The sequence below is a fragment of the Drosophila suzukii genome (genome assembly GCF_043229965.1).
Source record: "Drosophila suzukii chromosome 2 unlocalized genomic scaffold, CBGP_Dsuzu_IsoJpt1.0 scf_2c, whole genome shotgun sequence".
NCBI classification, from domain to species: Eukaryota; Metazoa; Arthropoda; class Insecta; order Diptera; family Drosophilidae; genus Drosophila; species Drosophila suzukii.
The window spans coordinates 30624605-30647842 of NW_027255896.1; the positions used below are offsets into that span (position 1 = coordinate 30624605).

The 23238-nt window shown below is 46.5% G+C and overlaps 1 protein-coding gene across 1 annotated transcript in view; it reads right to left on the reverse strand.

Moving 5' to 3' along the window:
- Positions 1-23238, reverse strand: part of Cht10 (Chitinase 10) — a gene marked incomplete in the record, with an annotated part of 97640 nt that overhangs the window by 6286 nt on the left and 68116 nt on the right. The window contains 1 exon segment of the mRNA XM_070998429.1: positions 14369-14648. Coding sequence (XP_070854530.1) covers positions 14369-14648 — 280 coding nt within the window.

The window sequence follows — 23238 nt, forward strand, 5'->3', positions numbered from 1 at the left end:
GTTGTGCCAAAAAGCAATAGATCGCTTTAGGTGTAACCTGAACTTCTTAGCGCTGACGGGTCAAATACGACTCGAAATTTGGTCGAAAGACTTTCTGGTCGTCATCTACATTTTTGACAACAGACATATGTTTCAGGGATTCATACTCCTTCAAGAACAGAACATATGCTGCCTTGGGTGACGCGTCTCGATCTAGTCGGCGCTCCAGTAAATTAAATCTGGTCAGGGCATTCCTGTGCGACTGTCAAAGTCTATCAGGTCTTGTCTTGGATGGCAACCTGACCAGTTTCTATTTGAGCTACTGACTCCTGGAAATGAGAGAGAGAGCTGCTCGCCGTTTGTGTATGTTGGCTGACTGTGCGAATATTTTTCAATTCTCCAAAATTGATTGAGTGGCTGAAGAAGTGCGTCTGCCTGCTGAGTGAGGTGACACTGAAGAATTTCATTTGGGACACCCGATTTGAAGTGGCCGCCTACAAAGCATCCGTACGCTGTTTTATGTAGCGTCAAAATTTGATGTGCGAGATTTTAACGTGGGGGTTACGAGAGATGTGATGGTGTCCGAGGTTCCGCTAACTTTCAGATACACTTGACGTCGCTCTAGCTGCAATCGCTTTGCTGTTTCTTCTGTGATGAGTCGAGTAAAGCTCGGATAAGATGAAGTTGTCCTTGCCTGTCTCTAACTTGGATGAGAGCCGTTAGAATAACGCCTTGCCGATTGCTGCGTGCAGTTGTGTACTGCTAGTTGTTGTATACGGTTAAGTCATATACTACCCGTGGGTGAGTTTGTACTTCCTGATGATACACAGTTGTGTAACAGCGTGTGATGTGCTAGTCCGCTTACCCTGCATTTGGAATTTGAAGGGGAGCTCTTTAATTTAGTCCCTTGTTTAAGAAATTAAAGCAAGCGCCTTCAGTTTTGACCGCGTCATTGCGCTGTTGAATCGACAGCTCGGTGAAGCCTTTGCAGCGAACAACGGAAAGTCTGCTTGAGTGACAGTGCGTGCAAAAAACTACAGTGCTTTAGAACGTCTTCAAAGCCTGTGAGTGCTTGGGCTTCTGTGTTGTACGGTGATCCAGAGCTCGGTGGACCTCCAGAAATTGAAACCTACAATTGGGAATGGTGCAACAACCATCCCACGTTGCCAATTTCTCGTAGTCTTGCGTGTCATCGTACTTTGTTTTAGTTTCGCATTCGACCTTTGACAGAAGAATGTGAATCATAATGGTATTCGTGATCTATTCTGTAGATCCGATGGAATGTAATGATCCTCGTATTGCTGATGCATTGTCGATCAGCCTTTGTAATGCTGTGGAGTCCGGATGCCGAGCCTGATAATCAACTCAGAAGGTAATTTAATTTATCTTTCATGAGTTGGCTTTGATCGTTATGCACTATGTTCAAGAATGAGCTTTTGAAGCCATGGATGCTTTAAGATGCTTTTGGACTGCAGTAAGTGGGAGATGTTAGCTTGCTAAAGTTAAATCGATGTTCTTTGCCCGCACGCTTATTATCAACGGTATTCAGAATTTCGATTTGTGTCTGAATGCTAGATAATTCTCGGTAATGGCCCTCTAGGATTTGTAGTCGGCACAAAAGCATTTCTGCTTTAGCGCTTTTTAAATTTTTCGTTGATACCACCGAAAGAAATCTATATCCGGCTTTGTTATTTCACAAAGAAAGCTTAGCATGAAAAACTCTATTTTACTTGAGATAGAAAGATTGGTGTCCAAAGACTCCAAAGAGCAGGCTTTCCAACGATACCACTTTTATGGTGATGACTCTTTCTTTATAGCTCTATGTCCAATAAAACTTTTCTTACTATCCTTACCCCACTCTCCCCTACCTGAAAAACATATTATATTAACTTTGCTTTATTTTTAGCAACCTGCTACCTGCTAGGCGGATTGTTGGCGCGGAAAATTTTTTTCCAGCTCTAAGGCGTCAGAGATCTGGAATGCCAATTCTCTATCTTGTACAGTTCCGAGATATCAGCGATCATATTTACCATTTTTATACCCGTTACTCGTAGAGTAAAAGGGTATACTAGATTCGTCGGAAAGTATGTAACAGCCAGAAGGAAGCGTTTCCTACCCCATAAAGCCGAATCCACCTAGCAATGTGCGTCTGTCCGTCCGTCCGTCTGTCCGTCTGTCCGGATGAACGCTGAGATCTCAGAAACTATAAGAGCTAGGCTATTGAGATTTGGCGAACAGATTCCTGAACTTCTTACGCAGCGCAAGTTTGTTTCAGTAGAGGCCACGCCCACTCTAACGCCCACAAACCGCCCAAAACTGTGGCTCCTACAGTTTTGATGCTAGAATAAAAATTTTAACTAAAATGTAATGTTCTCATCAATAACTATCGATTGACCCAAAAAGTTTGCCACGCCCACTTTATCGCTCACAAGCCGCCCAAGACTGTGACGCCCACAATTTTCATGCTAGATAAAAAACTTTTAACAGAAATGTATTGGTCTATGGATTGATAAAAATTTGCCACGCCCACTCTAACGCCCATAACGCTTTAATCTGTCTACCGTCGGTAGGTGGCGCATTTTAATCTCGCTTTGCTGCTTGCATGTCTCCATTTCCCTTTGTCCCCTTTTGCTGAGTAATGGGTATCTGAAAGTCGAGGTACTCGACTATAGCGTTCTTCCTTGTTTGAATTAGAGTGGGCGTTGCAAAATGTTTTTTGGTCAATCGATAGGTATTTACGTTAAAATTTTCAGTTAAACTTGCTTTTTAAGCAAACAAACTTGCGCTGCGTACCTAAGTTAAGGAATCTAAATCTGAAATGTAAACTCTCTAGCTCTTACAGTTTCCGAGATCTCAGCTTTCACACGGACAGACGAACTGACGGACAGACGGTCAGAGGGACTGACGGATCAAGAATGTCGGCCTGATCAAGAATGTTACCTGTTACATACTGTAAGGAACTGATTTTGTTGGTCTGCTCGCTACGAGATTCGTGCTGATGGCTCAGTAGATTGTGTGTACGTCCAACTAAATTTATATGACGTGACTGCCCGTGGATCAGTGAGAAAGCACAGAATTCAAGGGATAACAGTGGGATCGGTTGGTCTCAGTGTCGTCCCGCACTGGTTCCAATGGCTGCTGATACTGCTCGTCTTGACTCGTCAAGCGTTGACTCGTTGACGGCGTCACCGTTCTCAGACTAGGGTGAACAGGTTCCTCACTCTTCAGGGCAACGCCTTTCGAGACAATGACCGCCTGCCCCCAGCTCTGTCCCGGACGGTCCCACTAGGGTCTTGCTCAGTCAAGGAAGCTGCCTAGCAGTTAACATCGCTTAACGTCTAGTGCAGACGAACGTTCAACCTGAGCCTCACCTGCTTGATGCCGATGTCCTCTGTTCTGCTCCTAATCTTTCTTGCTGCAGGAGTCGATGTATCGTGGTCTCTGCCCCTTGAGGCCTTGACCGATCGCCGCTCCGGGACTTGCTGAACCGTTGGGCCTCTCCAGGACAACACCTCTTGAATGCCTCAACCGGTCGACTGCTCGCCCTTTCTGGCTGGTAGTGTGGTTCTCTGGCACTCGGTTGCTGTTCCGGAACTTCACCGGTAATCGCTGGGCTCTCCAGGACAACACCTCTAGAAGCCACAAATCGATCGACCGCAGTCTTTGCGCCAGGTCCTGCTTAGTCGGGCAAGGTACTTTGGGTCTAGACAACTTTCCCCTCGCGCTTACGGTTCCTCGTCGCAGTACTCGGTTGGTCGACTCTGACGGACCCGCCAGGCGATGTGCAAGGGTGTGGTCGCGACAAAATAAGAAACAAACCACCTTGACTTACTTACGGCCACTTGACCTGTGTCTCAATTCCGGATGTACCAATCCTGAACGTCTCGACGCAGCGATCTTGCTCCTTGTAGGCTTCCCAGGCGCTGCTTCCGACGACATTACTTGTTGTCGTTGATCTTTTGTTCACGTTCTGGTTAACTTGGTTCTTTGACCTAGTTATCAAAGACTGATCTTCTTGGATTCACTCCTCGTGATCGAATGATACAGCTCCCAGAGCTCTGCGCGCTTATATAGGGTATCCGGGAACCGGTACTCTCCACTCCCGGTCCCGGTCTCGGTCTCGGTCCCGGTCTCGGTCCCGGTCCCGGTCCCGATAATCATCGGCTATCCCCAGCTTGCTTCTCGTTACTGCGTTCTCCTCCATTTGTATGTTTTTCCACACCATCCGTTCTTGATCGATAGTTAAGCGTCTATCGATACCGATGGAGAAGCGTTGCCACCAGCTCGTTGCCAGTGTGTTCTTGTGCCCATCGCTCGCCACTACCGTCCAGTAACAATCGACCGCCCACTAATCGAGGCGCCCCTTCCCTAGGCAAAGGTGATTCAGCGAAGTTCCTCTGGTTCTGAGTACTCTCGAATTTATTTTCCTTTCCCTCTCTCTTATTTTCTCCTTGTGCCCTTCGCAGGTTCAATCACTCCTTCGCTGGGCTGGCGGCATGATTGAGAGCACAGATAGTATTTCATTTTCCTTACTCGGCATTACAATTCGCCTCATGATGTCTTCTTGATTATTAATATCCGTTCGTCGCAGGGACCCCCTTACACGAAACCTCGGTTGTGTGCCTTCCTTTTTGCTTGTCACCGTTATTTCCTTCCCTTATCCGTCAGATAATAGTGGCGCTCTGGACGCTGCTGTCCACTGCTTCTTCGAGTTCCTAAGTAACTTGTGTTTAGGTCCATGTGTCTGAAACAAGAAACTTTTTACCAATCTTGGTGAGTATCACTGGGAGGGTGTCCTCGGAAGGTAACCTTCGGGGGAATTTTTTGGAGGTATCCTTGGGAGTATCCTTGCATGGTGTCCTTGGGGGTATCCTTGCATGGTATCCTTGTGTTCTCCTTGTGTTTAGAATGATCTATGCCTTTGCTACTGTCATTGTGCCGTATTCAGTAAATATCCACTCTGCTCGGCGAAACTATGGATTACTCTTGCTTATGCCTGACGCCAACTTTTGTTGCCTTGCATATTGGATCCCTCACGGTCTTGACTGTAGCCTTGTTTCGTGTTCCAGTGGATGTCATTTCCGCCAGGCGTAATCGCGGATGACTCTGGCAAATGGGCGACGCCGTGCCTTCCTCGTATGTGTCCTCTGGCCAATGCCCGACGCTGAGTCATGTTGCCTTGCGGTCTGGATCCCTTATACCCTAACCGTATCCTTGTGCCTTCCTCGTATATGTCCTTTCCGCTTGGCGTAATAGCGGATAACTCTGGCGAATGCGCGACGCTGAATCCTGTGGCCTTGCGGACTGGATCAATTTAAAACCCTAGTGTATATCATTTTTGTATGGCGTGTGAATGACTCTCGCTTCGGCCTAAAGCATAATCCTGCTACCTTGCGGACTGGATCAGCATTTATTGCTAGTCCTCCGATGTGTCCGTCGTCTGCTCGTTTGAGGCTTGCGTTTGTTGTTGCTTAAGCTCGCCAACGTTGACAGTCCGTTCATTCTTTGTATGTATGTGGCGTACTTTGCAGATCACCGGAGAGACAAAATCTATAACCTGGTAAGGACCATCGTACCTCGAGGCTAGTTTCGAAGCGAATCCTTCGGCCGCTTTGGACAGGTCGTGTTCCTTGGCCCACATCGCCCACCACTATCGTCCATTGCCTCCTCCTCAGATTATAGTGTCTAGCTTGGAACGTTTTCCATTATGACCATCTCTGAGACCCCATACCTTTCGACTATGCGCTCCCTAACCACTCATTTTAACGCGACTCTGGTATCGCACTGCGCATCGGCACTAGTTCCTTTCTCCGTTCTATTTCGAGAATCTGTCTATCAGGGCCAGCAACAACTGGTTGCCGAGCTTAGATAGGGGTCCAACGAAATCTGCGCATACTGTAGCCACGGTCCCTCTGACACTTGGGATACCATCTTGCCAGACGCCTTCATTTGATTTGGGTTAAATGTCATTCCTGTCTCGCATTTCCTTACATGGGCTCATGTGTCTCTATGCATACCTGGCCAGTAGTATCGGGCGGCCAACCGTGCAATTGTCCTTCGTCTTTTTAAGTATCCCGCCGATGGTGCGTCGTGGTTTTCTCTCAATAGTGATTCCCGAAGTGACGTCTTCGCTTCTTCGGCTGGGTTCTTATCTTTTCGCACATGTCCTTGATCCAGCTGCAACCTTCTAAAGCCATCTCTGGCAGTGGTTGTTATTGCAAGGCATTACCCATCACGTTTACCTGACCGTATCTGTACGCTACCTCGAAATTACTTCAGGGCAAATCTGGCGATCTTTCCTGTAGGGCTTTCGATCCTGTTGAGCCACTTCAAAGCCATATGGTCGTTTACTACTTTAAAGTGGTAGCCTTCCAGATACGGGCTGAGCTTTCGGATCGCCCAGTTGTTGAATTGTTTTTCTCAGCGTGGTTGAGCGTTCGGCTTAAGTGCCAATGCCGTACTTGCAGGCGTCCGTTTGTAGGACGAACGTTTCTTTTTAGTCCTAGTGTCCCGGATTCCCCACCCACTTACTGCCTTTCCGTAGTGAGTTGTTCAGTTATTTTACTATTTTAGAAAAATCTGGCACAAGTCGGCCTTACCACGACGTCCTGGGTGGTTTCAATTCAGCGATGGCTGCAACTTTTTCAGGATCTGTGCCTATTCCTTCGCTAGTCACTCGATGTGCAAGGTAAAGCTTCCTTTAGTCGCCGGAACACTTCTTTTAGGTTTTCTCTTTGTTCTTCTAGCGTGCGTCCAATCACTATAATGTCACCTTGGTGCGAGTGCGTGAGGTTACATATCGGGACCAATTACTTGGTCCGAAGCCCGTTGAAACGTTGCGGACGACGAGTGGAGCCCAAACGTCATTACCTTCCACTAGAATAGACCTTTGCCTGGTACTGTAAAAGCCGAGTATTGCCTGCTGCTTTCTTTCAGTGGGATTTTTCAGTATCCATTCTTTAGATCCAAGCTGCTGATGTACCGTGCTTTCAGGCACCCTTTACAAGCTTCGCGCTTATCTGTCAGTTCACCATCACGATGGGCTCTTTGAATGCTCCATAAATCCGATTTCATGAAGCTCGTCTACCTTCTCACTGAACTCCCCTTGGATTCTTGGTTTCCTGGGGAAGTATCTCTTTGATTGGCTTATCATCCTTTATTTTGATCTGGTGCTCTGCTATGTTCGACGTTCCCGACATAGTGTTGATCAACTGCTACCGATAGCTTATCCTCGAGCCATTTATTGTGTCGGTTCTTGCCTGGTATTAAAATCTCATGACCAGCACACATTACTTCGGTTCCGACTTGTGTAAGATAGTTCCATCCTAACACCAACGGCTCCACTACTTCTGGTAAAATCAACAGGCTCAGGGTCAGTTCCTTGTCGCCGAATTTGACCTCCACCTCGAGCAGCAAGATTGTCTGCCAATTCTTCGCTATCGAAGCTTGCCGTTGCCCCGGTGTTGATAGTGGCTTTGTAGCTGTTCCCATTAATCATCACTGCAGCGTACAACTGCTGCTCGTCTATGATTAGCTGCCAGTTAGCTCTGCAGTTTCGTTGGCAGCACTCGACGCACCTCACACTCACTTTGCCGCATAAGCAGCAGAATAACAGACATTGGTTTTGACATCCTCGAACCCAGTGTCCGTTCCCACCACACCCTCCTCCTGCGGGTCTGTGACATGGGTTGTCTCTTGTTTCATGAACCACTTCAAAGCCCTTCCTTTAACCAATTCCGGCATCGTTCGTGGAATCATGTCCAAATCCATACTTGCTCCAGGAACTCGAATTGTTGTTTTCCTATCCTGGCTTACCTCTCTCCTGTGGGCCTCCGTTTGCAGATTGTCAAGCTCAAACTTGCCATTAGGTTGTCCCCTTCGGCGTTAATGTGATGCTTGGACCGGCTCGGTTGTGGTATGCTGCTTCCAGCTCGGCCCAGATATCGACGAGTTGTGGATCGTTCTACGTCTCTGAATAATACTCAGAAAATGTCTTCCTCATATCGTCCAATCCGCCATCCAGGGTGATATTAGGCCTCTGTGCGACATGATCGGTAAATCCACTTTTATCCCATTGTGCTTCTCTTGCTCTCACTGTTGGGACAAAAATGCTGCCAGATGTAACGAACTGATTTTGTTGGTCTGCTCGCTACGAGATTCATGATTCTTGAAACCACAAATCGATCGACCGCTCGTCCTGCGCTCCAGGTCCTGCTTAGTCGGGCAAGACACACTGGGCTTAGAGAACTTTCCCTTCGAATTCACGGTTCCTCGTCGCAGGACTCTATTGCTCGACTCTGACGGACCCGCCGGACGATGTGCCAGGGTGTGGTCGGGACAAAGTGAGAAGCGAACCACCTTGACTTAGTATGAAGCTTTCTGAACCTCAGATACCTGTGTCTCAATTCAGAGATTCCTGATGACCTAATACCGAACGTCTCGACGTAGCGATCTTGCTCCTTGTAGGCTTCCCACGGCGCTGCTTACGACGACTTGACTTGTTGTTGTTGACTTGTTGTTCACGTGCTGGGTGGTGCTGGTTGACTTTCTTCTTTGACTTTGATAACTGACTAAACTTGTTGGATTGACTCCTCATGATCGAGTGACCCAGCTCCCAGAGCTCCGCGGACTTAAATAGGGCATCCAGGAACCGTTATTTCCCTTTTGCGCACGACCCGCTGGTACTCTCCACTCCAGGTCTAAATTCCATGGATTCAGTTTGGCCTCTTTGTCCTTTTGCACCAGGCACACTCACTCTGCTCTAAACACACTCAAGTGCTCTTTCTCTCTCCAAAATCTAGTTCTCCAACTCCCTGTCTCCAAGTTCTTTTTCTCCAAACTTTCATCTGGTTGCCGCTGCAATTCGGGGGGAGTTATACACAATACTTTTCTGCGAATAAAGTACTTACTGGACGACTAACGGACATAAGAAAATCAGACTCACCGAAATATAACTCCACAAAGGTCTACCGATGATAGTGTATCCTATAATTACTTCTTTTCACAGACGAATAAAGGGGAAGAGAGAGAAGGAGAAGAAAAGGAGAAGGAGAAAAGGGTGAAAAACAAGGCTCTGAATCCATATCAATGTTTACAGGAGCGACCGACATGAATGTGGATGCAGAGTTAGAAGATAATTTCATTAATAACAAGAAAGGAAGTTAACTTCGACAAGCCGAAGCTTGTGTACCCTTGCAGCTATAATTATTAAATTTAAAAACACAAAAAATGATATTCCCAATGGTATAAGGTAATATGTCAAAAACCACCGAAGCTCTAATTTGTTTCATATTATTTTCCTACCAATTTTCCGATCGTTCCTATGGCAGCTATATGATACAGTCGTCCGATTTTGATAAAATTAAATTTGAAATTCAGAACTAATTAAAAAATGTTATTTCCAAGCGTAGAAGGTTATATGTTAAAAAACACCGAAGCTATAATTTGTTTCATATTATTTTCCCACCAATTTGCGATCGTTCCTATGGCAGCTATATGATATAGTCGTCCGATTTTGATGAAATTAAATTCGAAATTCAAAACTATTAAAAAAATGTTATTTCCAAGCGTAGGAGGTTATATGTTAAAAAACACCAAAGCTATAATATGTTTCATATTATTTTTCCACCAATTTTCCGATCGTTCCTATAGGAGCTATATTATATAGTCGTCCGATTTCGATAAAATTTAATTCAAAATTTAAAACTAATTAAAAAATGTTATTTCCAAGCTTAGGAGGTTATATGCTAAAAAACACCAAAGACATAATTTTGTTTAATTTTTTTTTCCGATTATTCCCATGGGAGCTATAAGATATAGTTGTCCGATCCGGCTGGTTCCGACTTATATACTACCCGCAAAAGATATAAGACTTTTGGGAAAGTTTCAGCCCGATAGCTTTAAAACTGAGAGACTAGTTTGCGTAGAAACGGACGGACAGACGGACATGGCTAGATCGAATCGTCTAGTGATGCTGATCAAGAATATATATACTTTATGGGGTCGGAAACGTCTCCTTCACTGCGTTGCAAACTTCTGACTGAAATCATTATACCCTCTGCAAGGGTATAAAAAATTGGAGCTAGATATTTTAACGATGAAAACGAGAAAAATCTACCGCCACGACATAGTGCTCTCTTACCGAACAAAATAAGGGCTCTAGTTGTTGGGCCTTCGAATTGTGGTAAAACTAATATTATGTTATGTTTAATAGAGAATAACAATGGATTATTATTTTTATACACGTTACTCGTAGAGTAAAAGGGTATACTAGATTCGTCGGAAAGTATGTAACAGGCAGAAGGAAGCGTTTCCGACCCCATAAAGTATATATATTCTTGATCAGGATCACTAGCCGAGTCGATCTAGCCATGTCCGTCTGTCCGTCTGTCTGTCCGTCCGGATGAACGCTGAGATCTCGGAAACTATGAGAGCTAGGCTATTGAGATTTGGCGTGCAGATTCCTGAGCTTCTTTCGCAGCGCAAGTTTTTTTCAGTAGAGTGCCACGCCCACTCTAACGCCCACAAGCCGCCCAAAACTGTGGCTCCTACAGTTTGATGAATTTGAACTGAAATGTATTGTTCTCATCAATACCTATCGTCCGTCCGTCCGATATATATGCCGCATATTTAAATCATCTTGTTTAAGCATTATAATAAAGTTGGCATTGTCACGAATCAGATGTTTTGGTATATGACTATATGTTTGACAAAAAATAAATAAATAACAAGGAAGAACGCTATAGTCGAGTACCTCGACTATCAGATACCCGTTACTCAGCTAATGGGATCAAAGGGAAATGGAGATATGCCAGCAGCAAAGCGAGATTGAAATGCGCCACCTACCGGCGGTAGACAGATTTAAGCGTTATGGGCGTTAGAGTGGGCGTTGCAAATTTTTGTTTTGGATCAAACGATAGGTATTGACGAGACCAAGAAATTTCAGTTAAAATTTTTTATCTAGCATGACAATTGTGGGCGCCACAGGCTTGGGCGGTTTGTGGGCGTTAGAGTGGGCTTGGCAACCTTTTTTTGGGTCAATCGAAAGGTATTGACGAGAACAATACATATCAGATAAAATTTCTGTTCTAGCATCAAAACTGTAGGAGCCACAGTTTTGGTCGGCTTGTGGGCGTTAGAGTGGCCTGAAACAAACTTGCGCTGCGCAGGAATCTAAGGAATCTGCATGCCTAATCCGAGATCTCAGCGTTCATACGGACAGACGGAGAGACGGACATGGCTAGATCAACTCGGCTGGTGATCCTGATCAAGAATATATATACTTTATGGGGTCGGAAACGCTTTCTTCTGCCTGTTGCATACTTTTCGACGAATCTAGTATACCCTTTTACTCTACGAGTAACGGGTATAAATATTTAAGAAACAAATATATACCTTTTATCCTAATAATTGTTAACTAATTAATTATTTAGAAGTTGATAGGCAACGATGTAAGGCCTGCAACGTCCACTCCATATTGCTCGAAAGCAGGACTTGGTTACATGATTGTTCTGGAAACAAATCCGAACTATGTATATTGGAATAATGTAACTAAATTAGTCGAACGATTTGAAGTTTAGTAGCCTCAAAAGCAGACTCAAATGCCAGTCGAAATAATGTATTTTTTCAATATAACAGGTATTCTGTCAAGAAAAAAATGTATATTAACTAACAAGGTCTCCCACAGCTTCGCCTGCGGAAAATTTCGTAAATATATCGTTTTATATTCCTATTCTGTTGACTAACTTTTATCTTTGCCTTTTAAACTAAATGTAAAACATTTCTCACTATTCTAACAATTCCTGCAAGACTTTTCTGTATACGGTATTTTTGGATTTAGATATGAGTGCTAGTTAATAACTATATTAATTTTATTAATAATACTGTAGCGAAAAGGTGTGAGGGAATACCGTGAATCTATTTCATTAAACAGTTATATGTATTTGTTTAAACACAGGAATGCAATTTAAATTTGAGAATAAAAAATTTAGTTTGTAATTTGAAATTAGTTTTTCCCTTTGAAGGAAATGTGTTAAAGCTGTTTCAGATTTGCAAATGAAATATTTTTTTAAAAAGATATCAGTGGGTATTATAAAGAATTTATATTTAAACGAATCTCATTTCCCCCTTCAGTTTAGAATGCATATATACACACACATACGAACGCATATTTTGCTGTCAGTATTCTTAATTTCATTAGTATTCCACTCCGATTATATGAAACTACTTTTTACAAACGCCTTTTTAATAGTACATGTGGAATTTCGATCGGATGCAGGATTCAGAATCCTCATTTATATACCCGTTACTCGTAAAGTAAAAGGGTATAGTAGATTCGTCGGAAAGTATGTAACAAATATATGTAAGCGTTTCAGTATGAACGCTGTGATCTCAGAAACTATAGAAGCTCCAATACTTGGATTAGGCATGCAGTTTCTAGAGATTCCTGCGCAGCGCAAGTTTGTTTCGTCAGTGTTCCACGCCCACTATAACACCCACAAAGCGCCCAAAACTTTGCCTCATGCATGCTTAAATAAAATTTTAACTGCATTGCAGTGTTCTCATCAATAACAATCGGTTGACCCAAAAAAAGTTTGCCACGCCGACTTTAACGTATAGTTTCCGAGATCTCAGCGTTCATCCGGACGGACGGACAGACAGACATAGCTAGATCGACTCGGCTAGTGATCCTGATCAAGAATATATATACTTTATGGGGTCGGAAACGCTTCCTTCTACCTGTACATACTTTCCAACGAATCTAGTATACCCCTTTAATCTACGAGTAACGGGTATAATTAAATTGGTGCAAGAAGGTAATTTTGTGTTTTCGCATGTACATTTAGGTACATTTTGGTTTTGATATTTGGTTATAAATTGAATTTTATAATGGTGTTGTTTGACATATAAACTTGTTCTTTTGGAAACATCATTATTTAAATATTTTGAGTTCCAAACAAAATTAAAAATAAATCGGACGATTATATCAAATAGCTTCCATAGGAACGACCGGATAATTAATGGAAAACTAATAGGAAATTCATTGTAGCTTCTTTATTTTTTATCATATTCCCTTTTTTTAATATTTCAGAATTACAATTTCAGTTTCATACAAATTTGATCACTATATCATAAAGTTGTCACTGGGGGAACGGAAAATAAATGTCAAAATAATGCTTAGACGGTTATATTTTGTTTTCGGCATACATATACGGTAGTAAATTAAAATGAAACAGTATCTTAAGATTTCTAGAACAATGCTACCATGGGAACGAACTGCAAGAACATAGAAACTTTGGGTTGCCCCAAAATTGTAGAAGCGTTTGTGTTTGTGTAAATTCTTACCCATTACCCAAATACCCTATCGACCGAGGTAAAATTGGATTCTAGTAGGTCAGTTGGGTTTGGGAGTTACCGATTTCGAACCACTGTATTGCTAATGTTAATATGTAAATAGGTCGAATATGAACCAAATTCCGCGTCCTAGAATTGAGTTGGGGAACTTTTTGGTGAACACAGTTCAAGCCATCGAGGAACGTTTTTGATGCTACTTAGCTTTACTTTCCTTCTATTAACCCATTAAGTATCCGATCGTTCTTATGGACTACATTTGATAGTCATCCTTTTTTTGTGCCCGTTACTCGTTGAGTAAAAGGGTATACAAGATTCGTCAGATGCGGTGTAACGTGTAGAAGAAAGCGTTTCCGACCCCATAAAGTATATTTATACATGGCTAGATCGGCTCGGCTAGTTATCCTGAACAAGTTTATATTTATACCTTATGGGGTCGGAGACGTATCCGTATCTAAGAGAAACGGGTATAAAAATAATATTTTCAAGTTGGTTAGCTGATTAACTGGTATCTGAAAGTTCGTTTTAAAATCCAAGTTCTGAAACATTGCAAACTTATATCCCTACGACTAAAATATAATAGGTATAGACAAAAGCTTAATGATATAGTTATCCGATCCAACTCGTTCCGACTTATATGCTTCCTGCAATAGAATAAAGTCATTTGGGAAGATTTCCCGATAGCTTTAAAACTGAGAGACTAGTTCGCTTAGAGACGGACGGACGGAGGACACGTCTAGTGATGCTGATCAAGAATATATATACATTATTCTTTCCGACGAATCCGGTGTACGCTTTTACTCCACGAGTAGCTGGTATAAATATATGCTGGGGAATTCAATACTCGAATTTTAATGGCTCATCATAAAAATTCATAAGACCTCAAAATACGGCTGAGACATAAGGGAAGCCCTTTTAATCTAATTTGGATTTAATGAAGAGGTGAAATATCTAGAGACAAATTTTTTGCATAAAGTCCATTGTCTAGTGATTAGGGATAGTGCAAAAGCTACAACACAAACGTCTATGCGAAACTTACTCGTTGGTTCAAATAAACTCGGCGAATCCTTAAGCACATCGTGGATCTCATGAAGCAAGGGATGCACGCCATTCCCGCATCTGTTGCGAAAGTCGTCAAGGTCGAGTGCCCATACCATACCTCCACCCAGGTCCAATGACCTCATCAATTGTGCCTTTTTTCGGATTATTGCGGCGTCATCGTAAGACACCCACTGCGTTCCTTTGTGGGCATACGGACCCATGCGGCCAAGTTCATCGTGAACAACTTTCCAGCCCTGGTGATTGACCCGTTCACAAATCTTAAAGAAAAAATAAGACAATTTGTCGATAATAATAATGTACTCGAAGTATTCCAAGCCCAGAAGTTCAGTAAAGAAATGTCAAAAGGAAAATTAATTTGGAGTTTCGTATTCATTCTTACAGGGACCGTTACTCGTAGAGTAAAACGGTATATTGTATTCGGGGAAAAGTATATAACAGGTAAAAGGAAGCGTTTCCGACCACATAAAGTATATTTATTTTTGATCAGCATCACTAGCCCAGTCCATCTAGCCATGTCCGTCTATCTGTCTTTCCGTGTAACGCTGTGATCTCGGAAAGTATAAGAGCTAGAGAGTTGAGATTTCAGATGTTTCCAATTTGAGTAATATACTAAACCTCAGACCACAATCCTATGTGACGACCCACCGTCACAACAACATAAAACAAAAAGAAAACAAAACATAGAACATTCCAAAACAATGGAAATCCCACGCCCGCACAACTATTCAAACGCACGCCCAAATCTCGCGACAACTGGTCACACTTACTCAGCGGAGATATCGATAGTCGATAATTGATAGTCATACTAGAACCGTGACCAGATAACAAGCTATCACACTAAACGGGGCCTGTATATACACAGGCCTAGCCTCAGGCCAGGCACTTGCGTTCCGACGAGCATCGAGGAATCATCAACAAGGAAGGATATCCGGGTAAGTGTTCTGGTAGATAGGCTTGGTAGTGGTGGTGGATCCGGTAGAGCTCAGTTATAAATTGGTTCTACGACCTGGTGGGGATCAGCGGCGGCCCGGCTTAGTTTCTAGGAAATCAGCCCACTAACGATGCTTGGCAGATCGAAACTAACGATGCCCTACACTCCCAAATCCCACTCGAAGTCCAAGTAGATCGTTCCTTCCAACGACCCAGAACACTACGACCTACCCAAACGACGAGACACGACAAAGCAAGCAGTAAACAACTCGGCTCTTCCGCAGCGCCGACACAACGAAGCAAGCAGTACGAAGCTCGGTCCTTCTGCAGCAGAGGCGCCCAGCCTTTAGTATGCATATATTGAATATCTACTTTACAAAGAGTACTTAAAGTGAACACACTTGTGCTGCCGCTTTCGACAAAAGCTCAGTATAGATTGCATGACGTGTTGGCGGTTGCATAGTCGAGAGTGCTCTGAAGTTTTCTCGTTTAAAGTCAGTGTAGCGACGGTCGTTACCTATAAAGTGAACTCTGTATAGTGTGAGACGCTCCGGGACATGAGGTACGTACCAGGGCACTGTTCCGGCGGGGCTTCCGAACGTATCCCCAAGTCTTGGACTGGTGAGGCTTCTGTTGGTTCGTGGGCCAGGGGGGGATCCTCTCCCGCGCCCATCGAGTGAGAGTCTTTCACCACGAAATCTCTCTCACGCGCACAGCATCCCGCGCTTTTTTTCCCTCATCACTGTAAACAACAAAATCAGCTGTCTACAGTGTTGAACAACGTGGGGCGTAGGAGCTTAGCAACGTGGATCCGGTATATCCCCCATCGTAAACCAAGGGAAAATCTGTGGCCAGCGCGGGAGCCTCCCTCGAGCAAGCCAGGAAGCCTGAGATGGAGGAGGCTGAAAACCCTTTCGTGGGCAGACTAGTAGTGGTAAGATCTCCCCGCCATCCGAGGGAAGAGGGGACCGATGGAGCTGCAGCGGCATTTAGGAGGAGCAGCAAGCTCGCCCGCTCGGAAGTGAAGGAAAGTGAAAGAAACCCCTAAGAGGACGCGTGATCCTGCAAGCCCAGCCAACTCGCAGAGGACAACGCCGGCCAAAAGGAGCAAGGCCTCCCACGAGGCAACCTGCCTTGCGGATCTCTTGGAGCTGGGGAAGCTCCTACAGGAGATGTCCACCAAGATGATGGACAAAACGGCACGCCATATAACCGTCGCCACGAGAGAGACGTTCGTGCGCATGAAGGGGGCGGCAAGGACGACAGCATCAGGGAGAACGGCCAGGATGCAGCTATCGTGTGCTTGAAATGCTCTCGAAGCTTGCAGAGCGCCGATAAGGAACAGCAGACAACGCCAGTCTGGAGTAGAGATGCTGCAGCCAAACGGAGCCTTGGCGAAGGATAAGTCAGCCGATTGTGGCTGAAGGATCCGCAGCTCAACTGGCCCCACCATCCACGCGCCCAACGCAGCAGAAAAGTGCCAAAGCTACCAGGAGCACCCGAATGAACCCTACAAAATGGCCACAAGGAAGAGAGGCGACGCACGCTGGCGCCAGTAAGATTGCGAGCCACGCAATTCCGGTCGCCGGGTGGGAGGTGGTCAGGAAAAAGCCGAGGGCCACGCTTCGCGCCAGACCCGACGCTGTCGTTGTCCAGGCGAGCGGCAAATCTTACAGCGAGGTGTTAGCCATGGTGACAGGAAGGGAAGACGAACAGTTGTCGGACCTACGAAGCTGTGTATCCAAGGTACGCCACACCATTAATGGCAACCTACTGCTCGAGGTGGCCAAAGGCAGCGCAGAAAGCGCAGAAGCCATGAAGGAGAGCATCGCGAGGGTGCTAGGCTACGCAGCGTCAGTGCGAGCCATGTCGGACGAGGCTAAACTGCTCGTTTTGGAGATACGAGACATCGACTCCATCGCGACGGAGCAGGAAATCTGCGCTGCGATTGCTAGCCGGTATGGCATCGATGCGGAGCGCATCAGAGTCCGGAGTCTGCGCCGAGGCTACGCGTAGTCGCAGTCGGCAGTGATCAGCTTGCCCTACTCCCTGGGGAAAGCCGTCCTTCATCGTGGCGAGGTGCGGATTGGGTGGACCATTTGCAGGATCCGAGAAAGAACAGGCCCCCCAAGATGCTTCAAATGCTTGGAACCCGGGCATATTGCAGTTACCTGCAAGAGCCTAGTGGATAGGAGCGATTTGCTGCATAAGATGTGGTGAACAAGGGCACAAGGCAGCTAAGTGCAGCAAGGAGCCTTCATGCTTCATCTGCTCTGCGGCAGGAAAGAAGGAGACCAGGCACCAGGCAGGAAGCAGATTCTGCTCAGCCACAGCCAGCGGTACAGGGAGGCCTCGACCGACATGCAGTTGATCCAGCTAAACCCGAACCACTGCAGGGCCGCGCAGGACCTCCTGAAGCAGACGGTGCGCGAACTGGGCTCAGAGGTGGCGACACTCAGTAAGCCTTTCAGAGTGGAGAGCACTAACGATTGGGTCACGGATCGCACAGGCAAAGCGGCACTGAGGCTCTGCGGAGTGGGTGCACCACTCATGCGGGACATGACGGCAGCAGAGGGGTTTGTCCGAGCGAACGTAGACGGCACATGGATCTACAGCTGCTACCTGGCCCCCAGTCTATCACTGACGTCCTTTAGGAGGATCCTGGACGAGCTGATCAGCGACCTGAGAAGAAAAAGCAACGTGGTAATCGAAGGCGACTTTAACGCCTGGGCCGAGGAATGGGGCTCCCTCTATACCAACGCCAGGGGGCGCACCATCCTTAAAGCTATTGCGTCGCTGGACATCGTCCTGTTGAACGAGGGCTCCCAGCACACCTTCAACAGAGCTGGGGCCGGTTCAATCAGAGACCTATCGTTCGCGAGCAGCTTCGAGCAGGACCTGCCTTCCAGCCAGGAGGTTAGTCCAAAGGGCGAGAGGCACCGCAAACCTTTCTACCTGCAACTTCAGCTTTAAGAGTGCAAAGAACCAACTCAAACTGGCGATTCGGGACAGCAAGAGGGAAAGCTACCTCAAGCTCTGCGACGAGTCGGAATACGACCCATGGGGAAGAGCCTTCAAGACCGGCAATAGGTCGCCTACTGACCCGGCGGTCCTGGAAGGTATTGTCCAAGTGCTGTTTCCAGAGGGTCGCCGCCACTGCATCCCCCGATGGACTCGACAAATTGGGAGCCCGATATGTCCGGTCATGGAGACGGAACTATTATCTGTGGCAAGGAACTTGAAGAACAGGAAGGCACCTGGGCCGGATTTGGTCCCGAACAGGGCAGTGAAGACCCTGCTATCCCTCCATCCGGGACTTACGAGGTGACAGCTTTGGAATACGATGTATGACGGACTTCTGAAACTCCAACTGCCGAGCAGCACCAACATTGTTGGCTTTGCAGATGATGTCGCGCTGGTTGTGGTGGCCAAGGAGGCAGCTGGAAACTGCGCAATTCGAGCAGTAAAGGAGTGGCTCTCAGTGGCGGGCCTAGAGCTGGCCTGAGCGTCGACAACTGGCAGGCAGCCTGGGACAACTCCTGCAAGGGTCGCTGGACGCACCAGCTCATCCCTAGCATAGAGCCATGGGTAAATAAACAGCACGGCCAGGTAGATTTTTACCTCACGCAGGCGCTGAGTGGACACGGCTGCTTCCGAAGCTTCCTTAAGCGCTTCGGACACGACACGGAGGACGGTTGCCCAGAGTGCGGCAGTGGTATTGTCGTGGACGCTCAGCATGTCCTTTTTGTATGTCGCCGCTTTGGCTATGTCCGCCAAATACTTTTGGAGACCACCGGGGCAAGAGTTCGGCCAGAAACTTTTGTGCCCCTCATGCTGCTGAAGGAGGCGAATTGGGAAGCGACGGCAGAATACGCAGCGAGCTTACTGCGAACGCTGCGTCGCACCGATAACGAGAGGAGAGAAGCTACAGCCAAGGTGGCTACCATTGCGCGAAGCAATACCTTGCGGTGATACCGCGCAACCACGGTCCCCTACTCCTGTTCTTGTACTTACTTTTACTCTGTATATAATTGTAGGGAATAAATGAATATAAAAAAAAGCCCTTCCCACACTCTTTGAACCTACCTCTTCCCCACCCACACAACTCATCTAACCCCGGGCTGGACTAAGGTGTCACTCGTACCGTGCCGAGAGTCAATCTGGCTGGGAGCCCGAGTTATCAAAATACTCAGTCTCAAACGGTGAGCTCAGGCAAGTGGCGAACGCCTGTTCTAAGTCAGCCTTACCCGGGTACAGCGGATCTCTGCCCAGGTGTACCTGTCCCTTCTCCGCAGCTCGTGGGAATTAGCATGGAGAACTTAATTAATAAAAACAAACAAAAAAAAGATAACACCAAAAAAGAGCCCGACACTCTCAAAAAGTCGGAAGTCGTAACCAACGACGACAAGAAGAGCCAGATCACGGCTCCGATTACCCTAGTACCTGTGACGTCTACCCCTGCCCCAGCAAACAACGCAGCCGGCTAAGCCCAACTCACCATAACGACAAGCCCAAGCCTCCCACCAGCGTAGGTGTGGCTAACCAGCTTCTCCAACCTGAGGGGATCGCCAAAGCCGGTCTCGTGCTGAGTACCAGGGCAAAGGAGTTCAAGAGGATACCACCTAACCAGGCAGGACCTCTTGAAAGTAAGAAAGCTTTCCGGATCCACAAACGGCTGGCCACCAACCCGATACGTGAGGATCAAACGTCAAAATTGGATTACCTGACTTTGACATCGCTATGACCACCAGCAACAGCAACAAGCGAGAGAGGTCGATAGAGACAGCTCAACCAGCGAGCAAGAAGGCCAGAGTAACCAACCGCGGCACATGGTCGAGATCCTTTGCTGAAGTAGTGAAGGATCGGAAGATCATTGGAGTCATCGACCAGAGCGATGAAGGCGGAAGGATCCCAAGGATCCAATGGGGTCTGGTTAGACGGGCCCATGCGTCAGTGGCCTTGAAAGTGCTGGACGAAAACCCAGGTCCGCCACCCGATTGCACAGATGCGGGGTGGTACCAGGGCAATGTTAAGTTGATCGCCTGTGAGGACGAGAGATCGGCAGCACTTTATAAGGCTGCCATTAACAAGGTCGGCGAGGTCTACCCCGGGGCCAAGTTGGCAGTTTGCGAGACCGCTGACATCACGTCTCGACCGAGAGCGAGGGTGTGGATGCCGTCGGAGCCTTCGGAACCAGAGGCTATACTCAGCCTGCTGACCAGGTTCAACCCGAAGCTTCCAACAGACGGTTGGAAGGTGGAGAAAACCGAGCGCGTCACCATGAACGTGGTAATTCTCTTGAACCAGGCCTGCTTGGAACACCTCGCAGCCCAACAAAACCGGTTGAACTACGGTTTCGATAAGGTGCAACTACGCATCTACGACACAGATAAGCTAGCGGCAGACAACCTGGCTGCCTGCGCGTCATACGAACACCCGAGCGACGACAAATTGGAGCATGAGGAGGCCACCCTCACTGGCTACGTGCCAACCGACTCGGAGCTGACAGAGAGCCTGAAGCAGCTGTGCACTCAGGACATAGCCCGACCAGGCGTACTGTTCTCCAGGACATAGCGGAGGAAGCGGAGGGTACCCAGCCCGACCAGCATCCGTTGCCCTCTTCAACCGTCTGACAACAGGCAACATAGACGTAGTCCTCATTCAAGAGCCATGGATTGGTGGTAACAACATCTGTGGCTTATCAACCCCCTATACAAGCTATTTTACACCAAGGATAAGGGTTAAACCAGAACCTGCATTCTTACAAAGACACACTTTAACACATTTCTTATTCCACAGTTTAACGAAGGTGGCCGCACCACGGTCAGACTGGAGCTCAACGAAAACACTCATCACACCATAGCATCATTCCATCTGGCTCACGAATATGACGGGCCATTACCAAACACCTCAACACAACAACTCATACATGCACACTCATCTAAGGAACTCATCCTGGGAGGGGACGCTAACTCGCACCACACGCAATGGGGAAGTAAAAACACAAACGAAGGGGGTGAGTTACTCTACGACTATCTCCTTCAATCAAATCTATTCATCTGCAACAAAGGTAATGACCCAACTTTCATCTCTAGAAATAGGAGGGAAGTCTTAGACATTACACTAATATCTGATCCCCTAATTAACCAGCTAGAAGCGTGGAAGGTGGGGATCGAGCACTCATTCTCAGACCACCGATACATAGAATTTACAATAACTCTAGACTGTCCTCCCGCCGAGAACATTACTAGTCTAAGATTAACCAACTGGGGATACAACAAAAATCTCCATAATAGGAACCTACACGCTCCACCGACGCACGTACGCAACGGTCAAGAATTAGATAGCCTAGTTAACACTTTTACTGATATCTGCGGTGAGGCCTTAAAAAGGGCTTGCCCAAGCAGAACAGTCAAAGCAAAGCCCAAACCCCCATGGTGGAACGCAACCCTGGCGAATTTTAAAAGAGAGTGTAGAACTTTCTTCAATAGAGCTTAATACAACTATAGTCAATCTTCCTGGAATTGATACCATACAACACTAAGCCTATACAAAAAGGATATTAGAATATAAAGACGAAGAGCTTGGGCTAATTTCTGCAGTAGCATAGAATCTACTGCGGAAGAATCCAGACTCAGAAGAATTTTAACAAAATCTCCAGCAACCATTGGCTATCTAAAAACCAATGCTGACGGAAAACAGTCAGAAACCCTTGAACAACTGTTAGACACCCACTTCCCTAAAAACACCCAAGTAGTGGGGGACCTCTATATAGAGGAGAAGTTAGACGACCAGAGTATTGACAACATCTCGAATCCTGACCGCGTTCAGTGGGCTGTAAACTCTTTTCAGCCCTTCAAATCCCCCGGCCCGGATGGGTTCTTCCCAGCCCAGCAACAACGGACACTAGATATTTCCCAACCCTGGCTGACAGCCATCTTCCACGGCTGCCTTGCTCTTAACCATATTCCAACAAGGTGGCTGGACGTTAAGCTCATTTTTATACCGAAAGCCGGCAAACCCTCCCACACCAACCCAAAGGACTTCCGCCCGATTAGCCTCTCTTCCTTTTTGTTGAAGACCCTGGAAAGGCTAATTGACACTCATAGAAGGCACCTTTAACAACGTCACCCCAACGGCGATTACTGGTGCTCTGACTGAACTGGGAATTGAGCGGCCCATAGTGGGACTCATACACACCACGATAACCAGTGGTCAACAAACTGCTATCACTTCTAGAAGAGGGGGGCACAAAAGTGGTAGCCTACGCGGACGACGTGGTTATCCTACTGCAGGGCAAATTCCCGCAAACTCTTTGCAATCTAATGGAGACAGCCTTATCCACCCTCTCCAGGTGGACAACTGTCAGTGGACTGGGAGTTAACCTAAAAAAGACCGAACTAGTTCTCTTTACAAGGAAGTATAAGGTACCAAATCTAATTCTCCCAAAGCTACACCAAACGCGCCTAGCCCTTAGCAACCAAGCAAAGTACCTAGGTGTCATCCTTGACAAAAAGCTCCTCTGGACAGACAACATCCTAGATCGCACACGGAAAGCGGCCATAGCCCTCTTCGCTTGTAAAAAAGCCATAGGAAGGAAGTGGGGTTTCTCCCCCATGATAGTTCACTGGCTATACACTGCAATAGTCAGGCCCATTCTACTCTACGGAAACATTGTATGGTGGCTTTCCCTAGAAAAGAATTGCAGCCTCCGGATCCTTCACAAGATCCAAAGAAGCGCTGAACTCTGCATCAGTGGGGCGTTTCGCACCACCGTCACTGAAGCATTGAATACAATCCTCGACCTGCAACCCCTGGACCTACTTGCCAAAAGCTGAGCTCCGCTGAGGCTCCGCGAAACAGCGGCATGTACAACAGGCTCTACGGGTCACTCCAGTATCCTAACAAAACATACAT